Source organism: Eufriesea mexicana, unplaced genomic scaffold (assembly GCF_001483705.2).
Source record: "Eufriesea mexicana isolate 0111107269 unplaced genomic scaffold, ASM148370v2 scaffold3014, whole genome shotgun sequence".
NCBI classification, from domain to species: domain Eukaryota; kingdom Metazoa; phylum Arthropoda; class Insecta; order Hymenoptera; family Apidae; genus Eufriesea; species Eufriesea mexicana.
The window spans coordinates 111026-134770 of NW_016912342.1; the positions used below are offsets into that span (position 1 = coordinate 111026).

General features: G+C 54.5%; 2 protein-coding genes across 2 annotated transcripts in view; one reads left to right on the forward strand and one right to left on the reverse strand.

Annotated features, from left to right (window-relative positions):
* The window catches only part of LOC108551511 (headcase protein), a 157876-nt gene that overhangs the window by 34772 nt on the left and 99359 nt on the right, over positions 1 to 23745 (forward strand). The gene's annotated exons all lie outside the window — the stretch shown is intronic.
* On the reverse strand, positions 16754 to 17483 carry LOC108551513 (cysteine-rich venom protein 1). Its single transcript, XM_017905718.1, has 3 exons — positions 17364 to 17483; positions 16999 to 17120; positions 16754 to 16910 (listed from the first exon to the last, which is right to left on the reverse strand). The coding sequence occupies exons 1-3, from the start codon at positions 17413 to 17415 to the stop codon at positions 16809 to 16811; spliced, it is 276 nt and encodes a 91-aa protein (XP_017761207.1). The 5' UTR covers positions 17416 to 17483; the 3' UTR covers positions 16754 to 16808.

The following is a 23745-nucleotide window of genomic DNA, read 5'->3' on the forward strand; positions in this document are numbered from 1 at the left end:
ACACGACGCGTTCCCATCGAAGGGACCCGGTGAAGCGAGACGCCCCACGCTCTCTGCGTCGGGCCGTTTCGGGACGGTGGCCCGCGAAAAGTTCGCTAGATTTATTACGCTATTATTTCGGCCGATAGGCGGCTGGTAAGGAACGTTTATGGCCACGAACGCCGAAATTTGCCTGCGGGAGGTCAATATAACGTCCCAACCGGCGTCTCGCCCGGTCGACGCACGACGTACAGACCCGTGTACTCTCTCTCTCTCTCTCTTTCTCTCCCGTTCTCTCCCTCTGTTCCTCTGTCAGCGAGAGAAAAGCGCCTTCTGATAAACGTTCCCACGATGGCAGCCAGACGCGGAGCGTCTCTCGACTTCTAGCCCCATACGCATCGGAACGACGACCTTTTCGATCCTCGCCTCCCGTTAAAACTACCAACCAGAGACCGCCGTAGGAGAGAACGTTCGCATCTTTCGCCATTCCGCTAATTTTTAACGCTTCTCCTCCGTGAAGAACTAACATTATCGAAGGACTAAGAGGCGCTATGAAAATACTCATCGTGTTCTTCGTACGCTTGACCGAACATCAAACGAAACGGCAAGAAATAAATACGCGATGTTCATCCGATCTCCCTACGTAGAATCGCGGTAAGAATCTCTCGTCTATAAATTAGGAGCCCCCCGAATTTTCCAAGTCGAGGCGGAGAGGTAGAATTCGGCTACGAATTTTCGCTATTTTCTTCGGGGGTTGTTCCCGAATGGCGATGGCGAGCTTAGAAGTTCCGTCTGTACAGTATGCATTGTCCGGAAGCGGGGAATGGCATCCTATTAAAGTCTTCCCCAAGACGAAGGTGGCCCATTCTCTCCGCCCTCGCCGAGTGCCTGAGATAGTCGGAGAGGAGCCGCTGTCTCAGGTACCGCTTCCCGGTGCTGGCTTTACTCGTATTTCTGGAAGCCGATATTCGTCCCTTCCGAACAACCGTCGGGACTTAAATTACCGGCACTCGCGAAATTAGATTCTAACCGTGTTACGGCCGACCGATTGTATCGGACGCGAGCCTTAAACGAACACCACCCACCTCTCCCGGTATCTCCTAGTCTCTCCCAGCCTCTCCGCGCTGGCTACCAAATTTACAGGTTCGATTTGCCGCGAAGCTCGGGGTAAGGGTGTGTCTCTATTGGACACCGGAAGATCGATCATCGCGATCGATCATCTTCTCGAAACGTGGGTAAATTAAATTTAGAATAAAGAGGGGGTACGTTGGATGGTCGCGTTAGGAAAGTTGGGACGCGTTATCGGTCGATGAATGTCAAGGGCAAAGGGTGGCGCCACCACCCTTGGATATGTGGTAACACAGCGATGCTGAAGCGTGCTAGCAGTGGGTGGCGACGAGTGGTCGATGTCAGCGGATCATCGTGATCCGGCTAAATTTACCGTTTCCAAGGAACGTGACGGACGCGTCGTTAAAACGAGCGATTTCCCAGCGAATGGTTCGCGTCTACGCTGCTCTGGAATCTTTCAGACACGTCGAAAGGCAACGAGTCCGCCTCCGACGTCGGTCTCCGAGATCTTTCTCCAACATCGACGCGATATCGGAGTGAAAAGTTGCGAAAAGAGCGAATCTCACGACGAGACTCTCGACTCGTTTATCAACGAGATATCGGCCCATTCCGAGGAAGCAAAGGGGTGGGTTTCGGTCGCAGGACGTTTTTCGTGGCGAGAACGGGGGGAGGGTCGTTGGATTCGTCGTATAAGGATCGCTGGAACGACTGTACGGACTAACCCTTTTGGTTATCCGGTCGGATCGAGGGCGAGGAGGGGGTGTGCGACAATCCTCTGGCCTGTATCCTAGCTCTCCCTCGGTGGACCCAGACATCGCCTACACGGACGGATAACAGCGTCGCCTCGGACAGCGAGCCCCCGGTGACATTAACGCAACCCCTGGCACTTTGAGTCTTGAATATCAACGACATTAGCCGCAACCCCTGGCAAGTTGATGGTCGAGAACAGCGTCGGAATGCCAAAACCGTGGCGCTCCGTTGGGGATGACGAGTGGGGTAGGATATATCCCAGCTTTGTTATTGCTCCCTGCACCCGGAGATCCTCGGACATTCTAATTGATCGAGCGGATTCGCTTCGAATACCAAATGCACCCGATGGGCTCGGGATCAACGGTGGTTACTTGGACCTGGGTTGGACGCAGGATTCGCGATTCGTAACGGAGATAGGGGGCTAGAATCCGGCAGATCCTCGGAACCAACGATTGGGACGTGCAGTTAACTGTCCACGCGTGTAACCATCGGCAACGACGCGCCGCGGATCGTTATAATTCTTCGAGGTACCGTTCCACGAGTCTGGCACATACGTGTTCCTACTCGCGCGGGATCAAAAGGTTGGCCTCTCGATGCCAGCCTCGCGCGGAGGGGGATCCCGTTGGAGAACTTTTAGAGTTTCACGGGGAAGGAGATGGTTCTTCGGCAACGCCGTTACTCCACGATGTACTCTTCGGAAGCCAATCAAGGCTGCTCGTCGAACCGCCGAGTCACCGGCCAGAAGAGGGAGGCTAAAGCGGAAGGGAGCAGCAGCGAGTTGCAAGGCAGCTCGAGGAACGTTAACGCGCCCCGTGCATAGTGGATTGGATTCTAGCCATTCCTCAATCGCGCGATCTCTTCTACGAAGTTTCTCTTAATTTCAAGCTCGCTTTTACTTTTCGCGATCCAGGATCGAGACGAGTATCGAACGAGATAAGGGGAAAGAACGGAGCACGCGGATCCGGAGTTCCACCTCTTTCGTGTACGCCGAGAACACGACGAATGTTGGCGGATCCCTGGGAAGGAGATCGATAACCATCCGGCGCGATCGCGAATCTGTCCCCCGTCTACGAAGTCGTCTCCTTCCCGATTTCGATTCGACACGTGCGCCATCCGCAAGAGCCTTCTCTCCCTCGTTTCGCCAGTTCGCGTCGTCGGTGGTAGATTCGCTCGGTTTCTCTCCTCCAGGATCCAATCTCAATTTCCCTGGAGTACCCGGGGAATATCCCGCTTTCTCGGCACCTGCTGTTTCCTTTCTACCTCGATTTTTCGGTGTCCGTCTTTATCGCCTGTCCGTTCCATTCGCGCGGATAGAAGAGCGGCGGGTTTTCCGATCTTTCGCGAGCCCCGTTAAATCGCGTACGTTCGCCGGCGAAACAAGAGGAGCTCGAGCCGGTGGTAGACGGCACGCGGAACTCGCGCGTGTATATACGGATCTCGTTACTTCCGCTAGACGTCACGCGACCACGCCAGACTGCATCGAATCGATTTCCGTCCGGCCGGCATCGCGAGCCGTTATTAGCGGTACAGAGTAGTCTATCTAGAGAAACGACGAGGGGGGGCACGCGCGTTCCTTCCGTGGATGGTTCCGCGTGGCCAAAGGGATCAGGACCTAGGATCACCCTCCGCGACGAGACGCATCGGCGGCAAAGGAGGTCACCCTCGACAGGGAAGGTTTCGCGCGGAGAATCAAGCGGCAGGAGCAACGGGGCGAGGGGGTTGTTCTCCCCCGATCAAAGGGTCTCGACTCTACGCGTTCTCGGCTCGTCTGGAAAATCTGGTAGCCAGCGCGCTGACACATCCACGAGGTGTTCCCGAGCTGACGTTACGCAAATTAGCTACCTTTATTCCGCCCTCTCCTCTTTAAGTCTACACCGTGGCGGGAGTGGGTGGCTCGAGGGGGTGGAGGCGGGAATCAATGGCGCAGCTGACGAGCCTTTGGCTGCGCATGTGCGCAGACAATTCTATCGACCGTCGCTGCAGCACAGACACGGCCTACCCCTTCCAACCCCTCCGGGCCAGGCTGATCCCTAGCAGAAGCGGCCGAGGGGGTTGCAGGGCAGAGGGTGGCTTGTTTCTCGAAGATACGACCACGTCACCGTGCTGCGCCGTGCGCGTGCCTGTGTTAGTGGCTGCTAGGAAGAAAAGAAGGGCTGGCAGGGACGAGAGAGAAAGAGAGAGCGAGAGAGAGCTCTGGAGCACCGGCTGCGACGGCGCTGCTGCAACGCACCGCGCCGCGGCCTTGACTCCGCTGACGTCGCCAACTTTCCCCGATGATCCAGCCGGAGGCGCGGCAGACATCCCGGCGTCGCGACCGGATCTAAGCCGCCTCCCTACGCTCCCCACCCTTCCCTATCGCCGTGCTAACCCCGTGATGCGTCTGTCGCCTCTTCTGCGTGTCTCTTCTCCCCCGAATTCTTTCCTCCGTGGCCGAGAATGCAGCCGCGGTCGCGTCGACGCCCTCGCGTTCTACCCGTGGCATTGCCTACCACCGCAGCCTGCACCCGGTCCTCATAACCCATTTCGAACAGAGCGAGAGAGAGCGAGCGGTGGAAACGAGCACGTGGAATCCAATTGCAACGATCGCGCAATGCAACGTCGTAACCCTCGTAAACGTTCGTTATTTTCTCGGGAAGGTAATTTCGAAGAATTTTCTCTGCCTTTTCCCTATGCTCTCGATGCGCGCCATTTACCGGGACGTCGTCTTTAACGACGGCTATCGGTCGAACGCCACGTTATTGACTCCTAAGCGAGTCGCGACACGGCGTTCTCTACGTTGACGCGCGCACCGGTTCTGTCATGGCAGCGCGCGGGTAGTAGAAACGCGTGGATTACCATATTCGCTGGAATTGAGTCACACCACGGAACAGCCCTATAAGACGAACTCTCGACTCTCCTAGCCGAGATCTCGACCGTCGCGCGTTCGATCGCTTCGATACCGACACGCCTTCTCGGTACATACGCGCTCTGACACGCGTTGCCTATTCTCGCGAGCATGCATTATGCATGCATCTCCCGGGTATTAATATTACGCCGAGTACTTAGTCCCTGGGTCGTCTCGTCTTCCCTTCGGCCCGTTGCAACAGTTTATCGACTGTCCACCCTGTTTAGCCCCCCCGTGGTACCCCGGTGCTCGTAACTAATCGCTTCGCTCGTCGCCATCGAACCAGGACGACGAAGAAGCGCGGTGATCCACTGGAAGTCGCATCCTGGGTGATCGCGGAACACCGGAGAAAGTTTAAAGCCTACTCCGATATGGATGGCCGACTTTAAGATCTTTCCTTCCCTGACGCGCAGTTGGCTCGACGTTCCGTGCTCTCTGTGGCTCTCGGCCGCGCACCCGGCATTCTCGACCCACGCAACCACCGTAATCGAGGGGTGTGGCACTAGAGCGGCGAGCAAAGGTGTGTTTTGCGTCGGATCTCTTTTTTCCGCGCGGTCGTATCTTAAGTAATGACTTTCGTAGCAGAGTAACTCCTCCACCCCCCAAGAGCCATGGCTGCGGCGTCGAAACTCGGCTATCGCGTTTCGCGCGACATTGCCCAACATCATCACCACCACCTACCTAGTCTCGTCGGTGTCGTTGTTTCCTTTACTCCCTGTCGGGGACCACGAGACCCCGACCACTCGATTTTCCACGAATTTTTAGTCCATCCGTATTCTATGAGTTTCGTTGCCAAAACGGAGGGGTGCGTCTCGCGGTTATTCGTTCTCCGGTCTTTTTCTGTTTCGACGCGAAACGCGAAGACACGGTCGAAACGAATCGTTGGACGAGTTTCGCGTTCCCTCGTCGTGCCGTTATTCGTCTTCTTGTTCGTCGTCGTCCGGTTCCTCCTCGACCACCCTTGCACGACGACGATCAACGTCGTAATCAGGAACGCAGCCCTCCGTAGCAATTTTACCCCTTTGTTGGTAAACGGTCGTCGGGTCTGGCCGAAAATCAGGCGACAACCCCCTGTCCCACCCTCGGTGGTGGTCCCTCGTCCTTTTCGTCCACGTGTTCTTCGTCCCTGGCTTAACGACGCCTCTCGCCGTTTCCGTCATCCTCGATGCGGCCTGCCGGCGGACTGTCAACTATCAACGGGCAGACAATAGCGTGATTAGGGCACAATGTACTCCGTCTCCCTCTCTCTTGTCCTCGGTCGCCCTTCGCGATCGCTACCGGGCCTTGGCGTCTCTTTCCGTGTTTCTCTCCGCTGCAGAGGCATGCGCTGGCGCGCGGGTCCGCTCGCTGTGCACGCGGCCACAAAAGGACACGCCGCTCCACCGAACCAGGCATACCCCAACGTCACGTGGATCTCTTCTCCTTTCTCTCCAGAGAACCGGAAGCCATTGTGTACGACGGCGCCGACGGTCGACCGGGCCCTGGGCTCTCTCCCGCTCTCTCTGTCTCTCTTTCGGTCTGTCGTCGTCGGCGTGTACCGAGGGAGTGTTGCGGCGCACGCCTGCGGGACGTCAACCGCGCATTAAGTTGATGTATGAGCTCCAGACCCGCGACGCTGTCTGCCTGATGGCTCCCGTTTACGGGCTTCGGCCATCACCGGGGAAGAAGAACCTCGAGCAACTTTTCGCGCCGCTCCTTTTTCCGCGCCGACGAGTACCACACCCCCTCCGGGCTAACGTCCTTTCTCCTCGCACACAGCCACCGTGGCGGCAGAATTTCTCTTTCATCCGGTTCATAGCGTCTCGTCCGTGCTCGTTGCAATCCTCTCGGACCTTCGATCCCGACATCCACGATTTTCCGCGGGTATATCACGGCGCGAGAAAGGGTTGGTCGTGATCGATTCGCGTGGATCGTTCGATGGACCATCCGAGCTCGTACGTCAAGGGGACGACGCCTCGTCCTCCTCCGCCTTCTCCGTGTTTCTCTCCCGCGTTGCGCAGCCTCTCCATCCCTACGAGACGGGCAAGATTAGCTTCGGTCTCTGTTTGGGGAGCTGATTAGCCGGCGGCCCTTTGACGCGGCCGGCAGCGAGGGTGCCGCAAATGACGATTCTCACCGTTTTCTCGTTCCGCCACGATCTTTGTGTCCCTGCACGTGCCGAGGGTTGCGCGAAACCAGTCGTACTCCGATTTCGTCGACGGGGCACAAAGGACGCGCGAGAAATCGAATTTCCACCGATCGTAAAGTCGATTCGTGATACAAGGACGACGATCTTGGTCGATGTTCGTCTTTTCCAATTCTCCACGCGGCGTGAGAGGCTACCATGTTCGAAAGTTCCCCAGATAACACCGCGAATCCTCGAATCCTGGTTACTCTTCGTTTCTTCTGACTCTCCTGATCGTCTCGTTGCGTATTGACTCTGGGAAATATCACGCGGACGAGGTTGCTCGATCGAGGAGAGAAAGAGAAAGCTCGAGTAAACGAGGAATAAAGTGCACGATGCAACGTGACTCTACTGAGGCGTATATTATCATCCGGTGGTCCGAGAGAAGAGATATCGCCTCGGCCAAGAGGAGATCGTTGGCTTTTCTCGGAGCAAAGGACTGCGGGTACCCGGGGTTTTGCCCCCGGGGTTGCGTAACGCGAACTTTGGATGCCAAGTTGGCACGGGCTATACAGGAAGAAAGGTGCGCGCGGTTGGGAGAACGACGCGGAGACTCAGGGGTGTAAAGGGGGTGTGCGTTTTCGCGGGTTGCCTCTCCGCGGAATCTCATCCTCCATACTGGATTTCGACCTTGCGTCGAAGTCGCGAAACGCGTTGCGCTTCGACCCCTCTCCGCTCTTCGTCTCGACGTTTCGATCGCAGGCACGACGACGATGACGACGACGACGACGACGACGACGACAACGACCCTGTTTCCTACCCCCACGTGCCTCGTCGTCGAAATCTTCGCGTTCTCGATGATCCATCATCGGCGGCGCGGCTCGAGACCCGTCGCCGTCGACTTTATCCGATCTTTCGCCGGTTCTGCGTCGCTATCGCGATTCCGTGGCATACCGTAATGAAGATTTATAGGGAGCTTACCGGAACCGGGGGATGGGATCATCGAGAGACGGCTTATTGCCGTCCTCGGAAAGTTTTCGAGGTTTAAGCACCCGCGTCTTCTCCTTCCTTCCTCGTCCCTCGAGGACGGCGAACGTTCTTCGGGGATGAAGAGGGAGGGAAAAGGGATAGGGGCTGCAGGACAACAACGGTATATTAAACTTTTTATAAAGAGAAAGAGAGGGAGAGAGAGAGGCTGTAAGAGGATTCCGTCATATTAAAATGCTCGTCTCGGAGTCTTTCGAGAGGATACGGGCTCCGCTCTTTCACCTGCTCCTCCTTCGAGACCCGATAACCCGCCACCACTACCACCACCCCCCGTGGCAGCATCCCCGAAACGAGCTTCCTCGTCTGGTCTCTCCGCCATGTTTCACCGCGACGACGACACTGGAGGAACGCTTCTTCGAAACGAGGTTGCGCGAAGGCCTTTGACTCGCGTTATACGCCACGGTGGATTTCGAAATCGGCCGAACAGACGCAGCAACCTCTCTCCCAATCTCCCTCTCTCTCTCTTTCTCTCTCACTCGAGACGGTGGAGAGTCTGTGAGAGAAAAGCGGAAATTTACGAGGGTGTCTGGCGACAACACGGGCTTTATCGTCGGTCGGAGCGGTGAAACGCGAGTCGCGGAAGCCGTGTTCTCGTTCGTCGATTAGATCTATCTCGCTATTGAATTTCACGTTCGCTCACCGCGCGCTCTTTCCTTCGCCTTTCGCGCACGACCGACATAAATTTCCGCTATCGGATGGCTCGCCAGCGTATCCGACCTCGCCTCTCTCGTCCGAGCTTTTAGCATCCGCGAACTTGCTCGACTCGCGAGTTCCGATCTCGCGGGCTCGCGTCATCGCGGATAAAGACACACGGTAGAGCGAGAGAGAAGAAAGAGATCCGACGAAAACGATCGGTTCGACGGGGAGTGTTCGATTAAACTGCAGCGAGGCGCGTAATCCGTACGGAGAAGAAGGAGCCGGAGGCCGAGGGAGCGAGAGAACGAGAGAACGCTCGGCGTTGGACAGGAAGAAAATCCGGCTTCGGAGCGCGCGTATAAAACGGCGGTGCAAATAAAACACTGGGCGACTGGCCACGCTGCGCCTGTGTGTAGATCCGCGTTAGATCGCGATCGATATCGCGAGGCAGATCTCTCGCGTGTATCCAGGCCCCGGCACCGCGTTTCCTGGCGTGGCCGTTGGTGGTCGGCCGCTCGATAGCGACGGCGATAGCGATCGCGATCGCAGCTTTGTCCCGGCGGGGGGACTCGCGCGGACGAGTTCGGTATCGGCTGCGGGGTAATCCGCCGCGAACATCGGCGCTCGGTTGCAGAGCGTAAGTCGCGCTTTAAGTCGCTTTTAATCGAGCTCTCTCTCGCGGTAAGTCGAAAGGGGGATGTCGTGGGGACGCGGGGGGTGAGGCGAGTCGTTACGACACGCTTTGCATGCAAACTGCGGGACGAGACACGCGGAGTCGTCGTCGAGTCCTGGTCGTCTTCAGGCGTTAAGTAATTGCCGCCGGTGATCCCGGATATGGGTTATCGTTATCGGAGAAATCGACGGTGTGTAACGCGGTCCCTGGGTTCTCCCCCTCGCTGATATTTTCTCCCGGGATCGCGTCCCGGGGGACGTTCCTCGGGATTTACTCGTCGTCGTCGTTTTGTCGACGCGTTTTTCGGCTGGTCGCGTTCGTCTCTCGAGGATTACGCCTCGCTGTTGGTTTTTCGGTGCTTCGTCATCGCGAACGTAATTACCGACGAGATTAAGCGGAGTGGGGGATGGTAGAGCTCGCGGAATATACCCGAACACCGCGGATTTGTTCCAAAAATTCTCGCGAAACGTACGAAACGTAATCTTTCTCTCGCGCGAATTTTTCTTACATTCAACCCATTTGCATCGTGACTTTACTCGAGGTGTCGGGTTCAGGCATCAGCGACGTTTAACAGACGATTGGGGCCCGTATCACCGCACGCGTATCGGTACTACTTTACTCGTAATGACAATTAAAAAGATTTTCACGACAAAGGTAAAACTTGTTGAGAATATAACGGATCGATGTAGGTGAGATGCTCGTAAATGGAATCGAACGTGATCTGTGGCATGTGAAGAATATTCAGCAACTGATAATTGAAGAAAGTCAACTCACGGATTATTCCGCGTTTGGATGCAAATGGGTTAAAAATCGAGACGATAAAGATCTCTATCCCAGAACGACAACGCAACCCGGGTTCCATGGTCGATCGTGGGTTCGACGAGGATGGCGTGACGCGAAAAGAAAACGCCGCACCCGCGACTTTTTCTCGCCCACGGGTGAAAGGAAAGTTGCCAAAGGAACAACCGAAGCGGGGGTGGTGGCAGTCGTCAAAGAGAAAGCGCGAGAAAGGGGTGGCCCGACGCGTTAGACTCGTGGAGCTGGCGCGTGCACGGTCAAGCTGAAAAACGGCTCTCGCACCCCCACTGGTTAATTCGAAAGAGGTCTCGGGCGTGTCATCAGCCATCCGGTTGGACCCTCGCGGGCCGGGTTGCTCTTAATCGCGGCGTTTTGTCACTTTTACGCGGAGAAAAGGGTCGCGGAGGACCGGGAAGAAGACGGAGAAACGACCGCTATTTTATCGCCGCTGCCATTTATCTCCTCGTTCGTTAGTTGCACGATTTCTCTCGAATTTTTGCCCCGGCTCGTTTCTCGAGTAGTTCCAATTTTAAACGCTCCTCGCATCCGCTTAAATCGCCTCCGACGAACCATGCGCGCGTTGCTTCTCCGCGAGCAAAGGGGGTGCTGGTCTCTCAAAGGCCGCGTGTTTTCCGTTCCCGCAATTTTCGTCTTCGCGCGACGACGACGACGACACTGCCAAAGGAAAAGGAGGCTCGCGGTGTCTCGCGCTTGCTGGCGATTGAAACGCGCGCGTAAACGACGCGTGTGGACGAAACAGAATTTCCCCCCGCGGGAAATATTTGCAGTCACCCTCGGGAGGTTTCGCGGGAACAAAGGACGCGAACGCGACTAAGGATTTCTTTCCAACGACCGCGTTTTCGTCGGAGAAATTCCCTCGGTTTCGTATTTCCACGGAACCGCGGCGTTACGAGACCCGGCGCAGTTCCCGCTTCCCGTAATTTGCATGGCGCCAGAACTCTCGCGGCAAGACGAGCGTTATCGTTTAATTCCGAGGTGTGCGCGCGGACTCGTGTGTCCGATACTCGAGACAGGCACACACGGACCGGATATTACGAACCCACGACACGGCACGTTCTCACGCACTCGCGAGCGTATTTCGAAATCGCGTGTCCGACGCGGAAACATTGTCGCAGGTCAGTCGAACGTGACGGGAATCGAGCTCGCCGCTCGGTAGCCAGCGAAATTCTCCGCGAGCTCTTTTACCGGAATACGCGTATCGCGGTTAAACTTGCTCGATAACCAGCGAATTCGTACCTAAAGCCTAGTTTTCATCGCCACGACGTCGTCGATCGCGAGGAGGAGGAGGACGATCGTGCCCCGGTGTCGTCCGCGTTGGTCATCGGTGCTCGCGTGACCAGCGGGGCGAATTAAGCGGGTAGCCTGGCGTAACGAGAAAATAAGCCGGCCACAAAGGGTTGAAAGTTTTAATGGGTCGCGTAAAGCTCTAGCCAAGTACCTCGGCTAACGCGTTTCTTATTTACGCGATTAGCCCCGGGTGTCCCGTCTCGAATTTAGGACGCGTTGCTCGAGGTAATCGCGATGCGCGATGCGTTGCTCGGGCCTGACGAGAGAAGACTCCTTCTGGCTATTCGATTACGTCTCTTGCCTCACGGATTCGTTTCCGCGTTGCGAATTCTCTGCACGATTCCTCTTCAGAGGAGTCGTACGAATTCGCCATAATCCGCACGACGGAACGAAAGTTGGCCGCGCGATGGGCGGAATCCTTTCGGGTTTGTTTCGAGCTCGTTTAGGGTTCCTCCTGGGTTCGACACGGGATTCCTATTTGGGTTCCTCCCATGTTCCTCACGGGTCCCCTCGAGTTCTTCACGGGTTCCCTCGAGTTCTTCACGGGTTCCGCCGGGTTCCCTTTCGGTTCCTCGTGGGTTCCCTTTCGGTTCCTCGTGGGTTCCCTTTGGGTTCCTCTTGGGTTTATCCCGGGTTCCTTTTGGGTTTCTCTCGGGTTCCTTTTGGGTTTCTCCCGGGTTCCTTTTGGGTTTCTCCCGGTTTTTTTTTGGGTCCGGATCGCGCTCTCCGTCAGGGCCGTAGGAACTTTTAAGGTAGTAATCGTTAAGATATCCGGCATTTACATACCGCGTCGGAGGATCGCGACGTCGCGCGCGTACTCCTCGCGGAGAGAGGGACAGCCATGTTAACGCGGAACATGGCCGCGCCATAAATCCCACGGAATAAAGAAGGGTGTCCCGGCGTAAATACCGCGAGCCCATTAAAACTTTTCGCGTACTTAGGCCGGAATTTATCTTGGCCTAGCCACGCGCGACGTCCACGACGACGTCGTAACGGCTTTATAACGCCAGCTCGCGTTTGATCCCGGCGTATTTCTTCCGAAATACTCGACTTTTCTCTCGAAACCAACGATCTCTCCGTGCTCGCGGGGGCGAAATATTCTTCGAGCTCGTCGAATATCGTTCGCGAATTCGCTCCGCTGTTCCTTCCACCGGAATTCTTTTACTCTCTGAATTCTCATACCCCATATTTCCGTCTCTCTTCGTCCAACGCGAATTTTCAGTCCACGGTACGGGGCATGGCTTCGAGGTCTCTAACCCCCGCGTTTTTAGACCGCGCCAGCGATAATAGCGTTCTCGTAAATTATCGGTCGAAATTCCTCACCGCGAATTTTCTCTCGCACAGAAACAGAGAGAGAGAAAGAGAAAGAGAGACAGTACTTCGGGACCACGGCTGTATTTCCATGCTATCGCTAGGAGGATCGCGAGAGTCTGCTCCAAGAAGCGAAGACGTCTGACGAATTCCTCGTTCGCGCTTCTGTTGGTAGAATAAATTAGCGAGCACCGGGGCTTCCTAGCGCGGCTGCCGGACGTTAAACGCGGTTCTCGATTTAGAATTCCCGTTTCGGCGCCGGCCAAAAAGGTGCTCGTGGGCGTGCTGCACGAGCGTACCACGCGTGTTCGCGGAATTTCGCGTTTCCTCGACCTCTTTGCGAACACAGATCGATCCCGTTCCTCCGATTCGCCGGTCCTCTCGCGCGATACTCTCGCGTCGAGTTACGCGGAAAAACCTGGCGCCTATCGCGGCGGGGTTACGCGGCGCGTAACGAGCCGCGTGTTTTTCACGCGTCACGGCCGATAATCCTCTCGGCGGGCATTTTGTACTCGAAATCGAGCGGCGCTGCCTTGATCGCGATAACCCGCGATTATCGCGGCGCAGCTCGCGTGGATCTAGCGGCGCGCGTGCTCACGGCCAACCTGCGCGCTAGGATTCTAAATGGCGCGGAGCCTTGGGAATCGCGGCGGCGATCCATCTTCGCGGAGGAATTATCCGTCACCTAGTTTCCTCGCGATATCCCACGATCCGCGACAACGGCGGTGCGCGCGAATAATCGAGCGCGTGAATCCCGATGACTGTGGAAGGTCGGTTTGTCGGTCACGGATCGACACACTGTGCGCGCGTTATGGCGCACGCGGTGCTCGAAAAAGGGACCGGTGTAAAGAGACTCGTAAAAATTGGCAGCCGGAAAAGAGAGGTTCCGTAATCCATTTTTTTTTGGGTCCGGATCGCGCTCTCCGTCAGGGCCGTAGGAACTTTTAAGGTAGTAATCGTTAAGATATCCGGCATTTACATACCGCGTCGGAGGATCGCGACGTCGCGCGCGTACTCCTCGCGGAGAGAGGGACAGCCATGTTAACGCGGAACATGGCCGCGCCATAAATCCCACGGAATAAAGAAGGGTGTCCCGGCGTAAATACCGCGAGCCCATTAAAACTTTTCGCGTACTTAGGCCGGAATTTATCTTGGCCTAGCCACGCGCGACGTCCACGACGACGTCGTAACGGCTTTATAACGCCAGCTCGCGTTTGATCCCGGCGTATTTCTTCCGAAATACTCGACTTTTCTCTCGAAACCAACGATCTCTCCGTGCTCGCGGGGGCGAAATATTCTTCGAGCTCGTCGAATATCGTTCGCGAATTCGCTCCGCTGTTCCTTCCACCGGAATTCTTTTACTCTCTGAATTCTCATACCCCATATTTCCGTCTCTCTTCGTCCAACGCGAATTTTCAGTCCACGGTACGGGGCATGGCTTCGAGGTCTCTAACCCCCGCGTTTTTAGACCGCGCCAGCGATAATAGCGTTCTCGTAAATTATCGGTCGAAATTCCTCACCGCGAATTTTCTCTCGCACAGAAACAGAGAGAGAGAAAGAGAAAGAGAGACAGTACTTCGGGACCACGGCTGTATTTCCATGCTATCGCTAGGAGGATCGCGAGAGTCTGCTCCAAGAAGCGAAGACGTCTGACGAATTCCTCGTTCGCGCTTCTGTTGGTAGAATAAATTAGCGAGCACCGGGGCTTCCTAGCGCGGCTGCCGGACGTTAAACGCGGTTCTCGATTTAGAATTCCCGTTTCGGCGCCGGCCAAAAAGGTGCTCGTGGGCGTGCTGCACGAGCGTACCACGCGTGTTCGCGGAATTTCGCGTTTCCTCGACCTCTTTGCGAACACAGATCGATCCCGTTCCTCCGATTCGCCGGTCCTCTCGCGCGATACTCTCGCGTCGAGTTACGCGGAAAAACCTGGCGCCTATCGCGGCGGGGTTACGCGGCGCGTAACGAGCCGCGTGTTTTTCACGCGTCACGGCCGATAATCCTCTCGGCGGGCATTTTGTACTCGAAATCGAGCGGCGCTGCCTTGATCGCGATAACCCGCGATTATCGCGGCGCAGCTCGCGTGGATCTAGCGGCGCGCGTGCTCACGGCCAACCTGCGCGCTAGGATTCTAAATGGCGCGGAGCCTTGGGAATCGCGGCGGCGATCCATCTTCGCGGAGGAATTATCCGTCACCTAGTTTCCTCGCGATATCCCACGATCCGCGACAACGGCGGTGCGCGCGAATAATCGAGCGCGTGAATCCCGATGACTGTGGAAGGTCGGTTTGTCGGTCACGGATCGACACACTGTGCGCGCGTTATGGCGCACGCGGTGCTCGAAAAAGGGACCGGTGTAAAGAGACTCGTAAAAATTGGCAGCCGGAAAAGAGAGGTTCCGTAATCCCATTGTTTTCCGCGTTTCGCGTGGCCGGGGGCTGGAGGGGCGGGGTGTAGAGAGTGGCAGAAACAATGGAAGCATTAGCCGAGCGTGTTCGCTCGGTCGATGGTCGTGTAGCCTCGGATAAAAAGCGCGCGTGCCTTTAGAAAGACAGCGGAGCGCCGGCGGCAGGTACGCGAAGCCGGCAGCGTTGGCTCATCGAGCGGCAGATACGCGACTCGCTCGCAAACAGCGGCGCGAATCGACGAGTTGGCGGGGGCAGGGTGAGCCGCGGCGAAGAGAGAAAGAGATAGAATGAGAGAGAGGGGGGGGGGGGGGGGGGGACTATTCTTACGCACCAGCCAACCAGCACGCGCCTGTTCACCGACACACGCGCGTCGCCTACCGCTTTCTTCCTCTCTCGCTCTCTCACCCTGCGCTTCCCGCTGCCATGAGCCGAGCGTGTAAGCGTGTGGCTCAGCGACCGACGCGTTCAGGAAAAATACGACGTCCCATAGTCGCTAGATTTTCCTCCGATTTTTCTTCCTCGAACTCCGCCGCTCGTTCGAGATAAGGTTACGTAATGGGGAAGGCTACGTGTCGTTCGAGGTGTTGCGCAGAGATTCTCGTGGACGTCGAAATGGGCCCTGGTAGAGCGTAATCCTTCTGTCTCGTTGGCCAATGGAAGATTCGATTCTTATTATCGATCTCTCGTACCGTGCCCTGTCCGTTTCACCGAACGCGATCTCGTCGACGAGCAGAGTATCTCGCGTTTCTTCCCAAAATGGCAAATACTTCGATTTCCCACTCGTCCACGTCACGTCTTCTCTTGCGAGAGAGCGAATAGTCGACACGGTGCGACGCACACTTTCGACCTCGCCGATTTCATCCCCTTCTCGGAGGGGGTGAGAGTAGCGCGCTGCGCTTTAGCCAGGTTCGAGGTTTCTCATAAATATGATAGCAGAGCTCCTCGAGGATACTATTATCGGACAGGGCCCCTGTGTACACGCGTGTGTCTTTTCTCCTCTCCGTGAGTCCTTTCACGGGAACCGGGCTTTCTCGCGCGACCCACCCTCCGTTGTATTCCCGCTGACCCTCGAAATCTCTGCTTTTCGCCCAGCAAATTGTTTCTTTGATCACGAACGCCCTCTGTACGTGCCCCTTCCCTCTATTCCCTCCCGTTTTCCTTCCGCGGGAAATCGAATTCGACCGACTCCGAAGGTTTCCTCGTCGCGTCTTTCCTCGCGGTCGAGTCGCGATTTTCAACGGAATCTCGCGGTTTCTGCCGTTGAAAACTCGACGAAACCAGTTACTCCGCGGACACGTCAGCTCGCGGGAATATTATCGTCGCAGTCACGCGATCGGTCGCGAGGTCGTGCACGGAACCGTGCACCTGTTACGGGGCCTCGCGACAGCGAAACGACGGTGCGACGATGGTGGGTGGGTGGGCCTTTGGTGGATTTTGCGCGACGCTCGATCGCAGGTGGGCCCACGCGGTCACCTCTCACGTGTCGGCATTAATCGAGCAAACGCGTTGGCTAGATTGGTCGGAAGACGATAGGAGGAAAAGTCAAGGTTTACGTAAGCAGGGGGACTCCGGAACATATTTAGTCGCGGGTTTCGTCCCGAGCAGTCGAATCGTCGTTGGGACTGCTCGAGGTGCGCTGGACGAAGCAAGTTTGACAGATTATAAGCCGTGTCCTGCGAGTATGACGCGACGTACAATTTCTTCAATTTCGTAGGTGAGTGAACCAGAGAGAGGGGTGTTAGGTTGCATAAATATTAATCGATTTGCTTAAAATACCTATTTTATTACTGCGTACAACTCAGTCGTGGTCGTAGTCTTACTAATCGCGTTGGGCCTGTGTAGATAGTTATTCCTTTTTCGGGCATTGGTCCACAGGTACACACTCGTCGTTTGCATTTCTGACCGTGCCCTTTATGCATCTGCAGGCGGCCGTGTAATTACTACATGCCTGAAGAGAGAAAAAGAAATTTTGTCGTTTCACTAGATAGTTTATGCGAATTCCATCGATTCGAGGTAAGATATCACTGGGTACTCACGATTCGGGGGCAAAAGAGGGGATTGGGCTTCGGATCGTCGCAGCTTGGCTCGCACAGACGTCCGCACAGTGACCATATCTGGTTTACTGGGCACTCCGGTGCGTTTTCCGCTGACTGTACAACTGGTGAACCAAATTTGCGTAAAAATGGTTGCGATTACAACAGCGATCCAAGTGATCCAAATCGATCCAAGTACAAAATTCGAAAGCAACGATTTTCTCGCGTAATTAGTAACGGTTCTAACATTTTTTAATTCGCTACGCACTTGGACCGCGAAATTTTTAATACCACGAAACGAAAATCGCGTTATTTGGGTGTACTTCGTAATTATTAGTTAGTCTAGGTTTCAACGTGGAAGTACTTACGAGGTACAGCGGCAATAGCCAGAATGAAACACGTTATCATGTACGGAGACATTATGGTTCCTTTTCTTCGTGTACTCTTCGTTTAGCACCTTGGAAATTTGTTCGCTCTTCTGGTGACGATCCAACGCTGTCTGTCGATATTTATACTCTACTCTTCCCTTAAATGTACTCGCTCGCACGTGTGCGTCCATGGAAGATAACGCGTAGAAGATAATACGGCAATAATTAAATCGACAAAAGTTTATGCACTTGGTTCTTATTTATGGAAGGTGAAGCAAACACTTTACTCGGTAATTAATAAAGCGGAAAAGAATGGGAATTACCTGGTATCTACGTTCCTTACTTTTGCGACGGGCAAATATTTCTCCGCGAAACTCCTTTGTTCCTTATCCATCGCGAAATTAACGATCGTGTCGCGGTATTTACGAGCAACCTGTTTCCCTCCGCGCGTGAAACAGCTGCAAGGCGTTTTCGTATTTAGATATAGTGGTCGAGAGGACCGTTTTGAGTGACGGACGATCGACAGGAAGCGATAGAAACCGAGAACAGGATTTTCCGCTTGCTTCCGACGCGATGCGACAAACGGCGTCATCTGCATTACCGGTCTTCGCGATGATCGCGGACGAGCACGGTGCTGCTGGTGACAAAACTCTTCTCAACTCTCAGATCTCTAGCGAGTAACGCGTCGCGAATACGCGTGTAACCCTTCTGCGAGGGTTTCGGGTACCTATGTCTTGGAAAACGGGATTCGTGATCGCTGGGACACCCGGTGTAATCGATTAGAGGACTCTTCGATACGTCGTCCGCTATATACGGAATATTCTTTTCGACGGGTACCTAGGCTACCTGTCCCGAGATTAACGTTACACCCAACTCGGCTTAACCCTCGTGAAAGTTTCCGCTCGGACAGTGCTCGCCCACGAGAGACCCACGTGGTTCGTAACTTTCACGGAAGCGTCGCGGTCGTCGATCTCCGATTTATAATAATCTTAGGTATCGTTAAGGTTCGGCGCAGGCGCAGTGTCTTTTCAATTTTTTCTTCCAAGTGATCGAAGATATTCGTGTTTACGTAACATACTCGCGGAGTTGGAAATCAAGCACGTTTGTGTGGTTGTTTAATGTATATACGTGACTGCGGATCCTGGCGATCGGGTCGAACAATTTTCAAACGTCTCCCGTACGTGACAGTTTTGGAAAACAGGTTAATCGATGGTAATAAATGCGAGCAAGTCTCGGAAACGAGGACTATCCATGGACACGGATAATTTCGACTCTGAGCGATACGCTGGTGTCATTAAGTTTGGGCCTTGGTAGGCTCTGTTATCTCGTTTATTGCTTTTCATTTTGTGCGATAAATTAGGAAGTAGGAAATGTTGGAATGTTCCGTAATACAGATAAATTCTCAGGTGCTCATAGTTTCCATTCTTTAACCCTTTCGATACGGAGGAGTTGGCCGCGGTTGTACGTTCGTGGTACGAGGAAGTTTTCCACAAGAGCGACTGTATTGTACGACAGCGTCAGCCGCGAAAGCGCGACAGCCTAAACCAATCCTCGGCCGAAAGCCGATTTTGACAGAATCTTATCTCGCGGATCAGACGGAAAAGCAAACAAAACAGGCTTGACGCTTAAAGTTTTAAAATCATATTTATTTCTTCACGGTATATTAATTAAAGTAAATGGCCTGGATATAAATAATTTGTTCCGATGTCACGAAATTAAAATAAATAATAAAACTAATAGTATAACATAATAAATAACAAAACTAATAGTATAATATATTAAATGACAAAATTAATAGTGTAACTTGGTGTGATAGTTCACATTTAGATATACAGTCTGTCCTAAATAAAGGAATGAACGGAATACTGGAAACGTCATTTCACGGATTAACATATATATAATGGAACAATTAGAGCAGCCGGAATTTTAAACAGAGGACAGTAAAGTAATGCGTACTATAGAGAGTAATCATATGCACGTAATCTGCCATAACTGCCGATTTTAGGCGGTGCGGTGATAATAACCAGAGAACGTTTCGTGGACGCCGCTGATGGACGACTGTAGGACTCAGAGAACGTTTCGTGGACGCCGCTGATGGACGACTGTAGGACTCAGAGAAAATTTCGTGGACGCCGCCAATAGGCGACGGTAGGACCCAGAGAATATTTCGTGGACGCTGGCCGATAGGCAACGGTAGGACCCAGAGAGCGTTCCGTGGATGCCGCCAACAGGCGACGTTAGTACCGAAAGGGTTAATCCAGAATTGAGTCTATAATCCTGTAATACTAGCTTTCCGACTCGTTCGATTGTCTAGATCTTGTCAGGTTCCAGGTCCACCGTAAGACCCCGTCCTCGTGAAATAATAATCGCCGGTCAAGTAACGTTGGGTTCCGATATCTCTGGTGTCCTCGATTCGAGTAATCTCCTTAACGAAGACTCGTCGCCCTTCCGCCTGGGCAAAGGGAGGAAGGATCCATCCTCCGCCATGTTGGATCCAATAAACGCGGTTATCAGATACGCTTGTCTATTCTCGGGAGAGATGAAATTCGTGACCAAAGGCGCTCCTAGCGCAAACGAATGATGGTGGAGAAAAATCTGACAGGGAGAGAGAGAGTAGGAGGAGAAACAATCCCATTGCTCGCGCCTGTCTGTGGGGGGTCGAAAAAGGTCCCGGATGGAGGACGAAGGAGTGGCAGGTGCGTCTGTTTCTAGGACGCAGCCTGTTGGAGGGGACCCTTGACTCATTGCACTACGCTGAAACTAGGAAGAAGCCGTGAAGCAACAGAGCCCGGGTGTCGGAACTTGAAACGCGATATCTTACGAGATTACTTGACTCGAGATTAACACCACGTGTTCGACTCGTGATATTCAGGTTTGGTCCGAAATTTCGATTACGAGTCAGATTCGTAATATTTACATCTGACAGGAAATTGAAGGAGTCTGATTCGTGATCTTCGACTTCGGTCTAAAATTTTCATCACGAGTCACACTTGTGATATTCACGTTTGACACAAACTTAAACAACGAGCCAGACTCGTGATATTCAAGTTCGATCTAAAATTTTCATCACGAGTCAGACTCGTGATATTCGCTTTTGGCCCGAAACGTCGACTACGAGTCAGATTCGTGATATTCACGTTTGACAGAAACTTAAACAACGAGCCTCACTCGTGATATTCAAGTTCGGCCAAAAATTTTCATCGCGAGTCAGACTGGTTTAAAATAGCGCAAGGGGGATTAACACGGTATTTCATCGGTCGTAACGCGTCTCGAACCTCGTCAGCGCGCCTTGTCCCGTTCGAAACGATACTGCTGTTTCCACTGGTGAAACTATTCTTACGCACGCTCCTGCTCAGCGACACGTACATTAGTTTTCTTCTCCCTCTCTCTCGTTCTCTATACTACGAGTGTGCATGTGCCCCACGGCTTAGCGACCGACTGCGATAAAGCCGATATCTGAGCGCGCGTCGGCCCGTTATCGGCTCCCTCGCGTAGATCCCGATTCCTCCTCGGATCCCTGCGCGCTCGCGTCCTCGAGTTATCGCTTATCGGACGATTGCCTCGGCCGAGCGCGCCTCGTTGTTGATCCCGACCTCGCCAACGCAGCGTCGTTGCCCGATCGAGGATCGAGCGATCGATCGATCGCCGTGCAACGGGCGCGCCGCCGTCCACTTTCGCTCGGCGTCCAGAGAAAAGACGGCTCGCGGCGCGGAGCCGAGAGCGTATCTCGCGGAGTAAAGTTCACGGTTCAGTGTAACCCAGAAGCGCCGTGATCCGTAAAAAGGTTACGTATTTGTGTCATTGGTATGCGCCTCGCTGCGACCGCGGTGCGGCTCGTGATCTCGCTCTCTGTCTCTACGTGTTCGCGCTCACGCCGACCAGGGTTTTTCCTACGATCGGTGGAGATCTTACCCGAGGAGAAAGAGACAGAGTTGGTCGAGGGAAAAGCCACGGCCCACGCGAATCGCGGTCGCGATTCGTTCGCCGGTGCGCCTCGCAGCGTCGCGTTCGCCGTTACGTCACGTCCTCACGAACTAGCTCGCTCGCGCGCAATAAACTGGCTACGTGGCCGTGTGCGCTTTGTTGTACGTGATGGACCGTGCTTTCCTTCTTCGTCTCTCTTACTCTCCCGTCCCGTGAATCACGAACCCGCTAAGGAGACCCATCGCGACTCGACTCAATGCGACGCGATGCGCGACGACGAAGACGTCTGGACGGTAATCAGCAACGACTCGTCGCGAAAAAGCTCGTTGAGGAGGAGGGAGGTGCTCGGGGCGCGATCGAGATCGCGTAGGAGAGACTCTTATCTCGGTAATCGCGATTATTACGGTCATACAGCGTACTCGGGTTAAACACGCGTCGAAGGGGGTTAAAGACGCGGAGAGTTGCCCGCGCGAGCGTATCCAGAAGCTCGTTAAAATCGGAGGCGGACGGTTGAATCGTCCTGCTTGTTAGCCAAATTGGATAACGAGTCTTTCGCGTAGAATAATTGGCCGATTCGCGGTGGAGCGAGCGAGGCGAGTCTCGCGTGGAAGACGAATCAATTCGACTTGGCCGACGTGTGGCTGCGCGACGAGGAACTGGCGTTGTTGCGCGTGGAAGAACGCCACGGATAGAGAGAGTAATCGAGTTTTTCTTGGGCTAGGTTAGTCCCTATCGTCTGGCATCGGCGCTGTTTACCGTCTCGGCTCTATTCCCGAGCCGTTTCTCGGAGAACGCGAGCCCAGGCGGTTATCTGCGCGCGTGCCTCGCTCGCTCGCGCGTGCTCCGAGCTCGTGCTCTGCGCGCGTGCGAGCCCGCGAGAGGCGATAAGAGACGCGTTGCTTCGCCGGATGTCGTCCGACTGGACGAAATATATTTTCTCGGCCGTGTCACGCATCCGCGACGTGTGTCGCGTCCGCTCGTACCGGAGACGAGCTACGAGCCTCGTGCACGGTTCGAGTGAGATCCACTGGATATTCGCGGCTGGAATTTCACTCCGTTCCAAACCGAGCGTCGTTCCTCCGCATGCTCGGAATAGCAGAGTAGCCTGCGCGTGTCGCGCGCGAGAAACGAGTCGTTAACTCTCCGCTCCGATAGATACAGCCTCTCGATCGCGTCATTGCACGGTTCACGCTTGTTCCCGGTTTTTAATTCGGTTTATATATTTTCCAAGTTTTTCCGAAAGTCATTGAACACTCGTTTGGTTGATTCACGCAAGTCCGCCGCGATTCCGTTGGCAACGACGCAGGCGTCGACGAGCAGCGTCTCTTCGTCTGCTCGCGATAGATGGGCACGAGTAGAATGGGTAAGCAATAATTCGGTCGGTCCGAAAAAGAATTGGCGTGGTTTGTTAATGAGACGACGCGCGTGACGCGTGTTCGTAGTCGTAGCCACGTAACGAACGAGTATGCTCGTGCACGCTCGCGCTTTTCCACGGCGCGCGTGTGGCGGAACCGCGCGGGCGAGAGGGAACGGTGTCGGTAGTGCAGTAAACTCGTGCCGGCGGATAAATATACGGTATTATGTAAGTTGTTTGCCGTGAGCCAGGGAACGAGCTCGCGGGAGCAAGCGAGATGAATCGAGTTGGTTTGAAAGGGACGAAGCGGAGTGGACGCGCGGATCTCCGTAGCCGGCTTCTCGCTGCGGCCGTTGCGTAATAATGGCCGCGTCGGCCAGACACGATTCGATGATTTCTCCGTCGCGACGACCGCGGGGAAATTCGACGATCGACACCGACGCCGCGTTCCGGCCCGATGCATCGTCGTCGTCGTCCTATACTCGCTAGTTTTCCTCTGCGTTTTCTACGTGCAACTTTGTATCGTGGTTGCTCGCGCGCGATAAGATTACGTAATCGAGAAACCGTCGGTGTCGTTCGAGACTCTTTGCTCTTTTCCAATGGCGTTGAGACTATCGTGGGGTGGGGGTCATCTCTGGTTGTCGAAATGGTCCATAGTCGTCAAAATGATCCCTAGTCGTCGAAATGGTGCCTAGTCGTCGAAATGGTGCCTAGTCGTCGAAATGGTCCATAGTCGTCGAAACGATATGATGCCTAATCGTCGAAACGCTGCCTAGTCGTCGAAATGATATGATGCCTAATCGTCGAAACGATGCCTAGTCGTCGAAATGATATGATGCCTAATCGTCGAAACGATGCCTAATCGTCGAAACGATGCCTAGTCGTCGAAATGGTCCATAGTCGTTGAAACGATATGCCTAGTCGTCGAAACGATATGCCTAGTCGTGGAAATATGGTCCCTGGTCGGGTACCACTCTCCCCTAGTTGGACAAAGAACGATTCGATTCTCTCGATCGATCTCTTACCCTGTCCGTTCCATAGTACCGATCTGTCAACGAGGACGCGCGCAGGCCCTAGGACATGTCGCGTTTCTCTCTGAAAGGG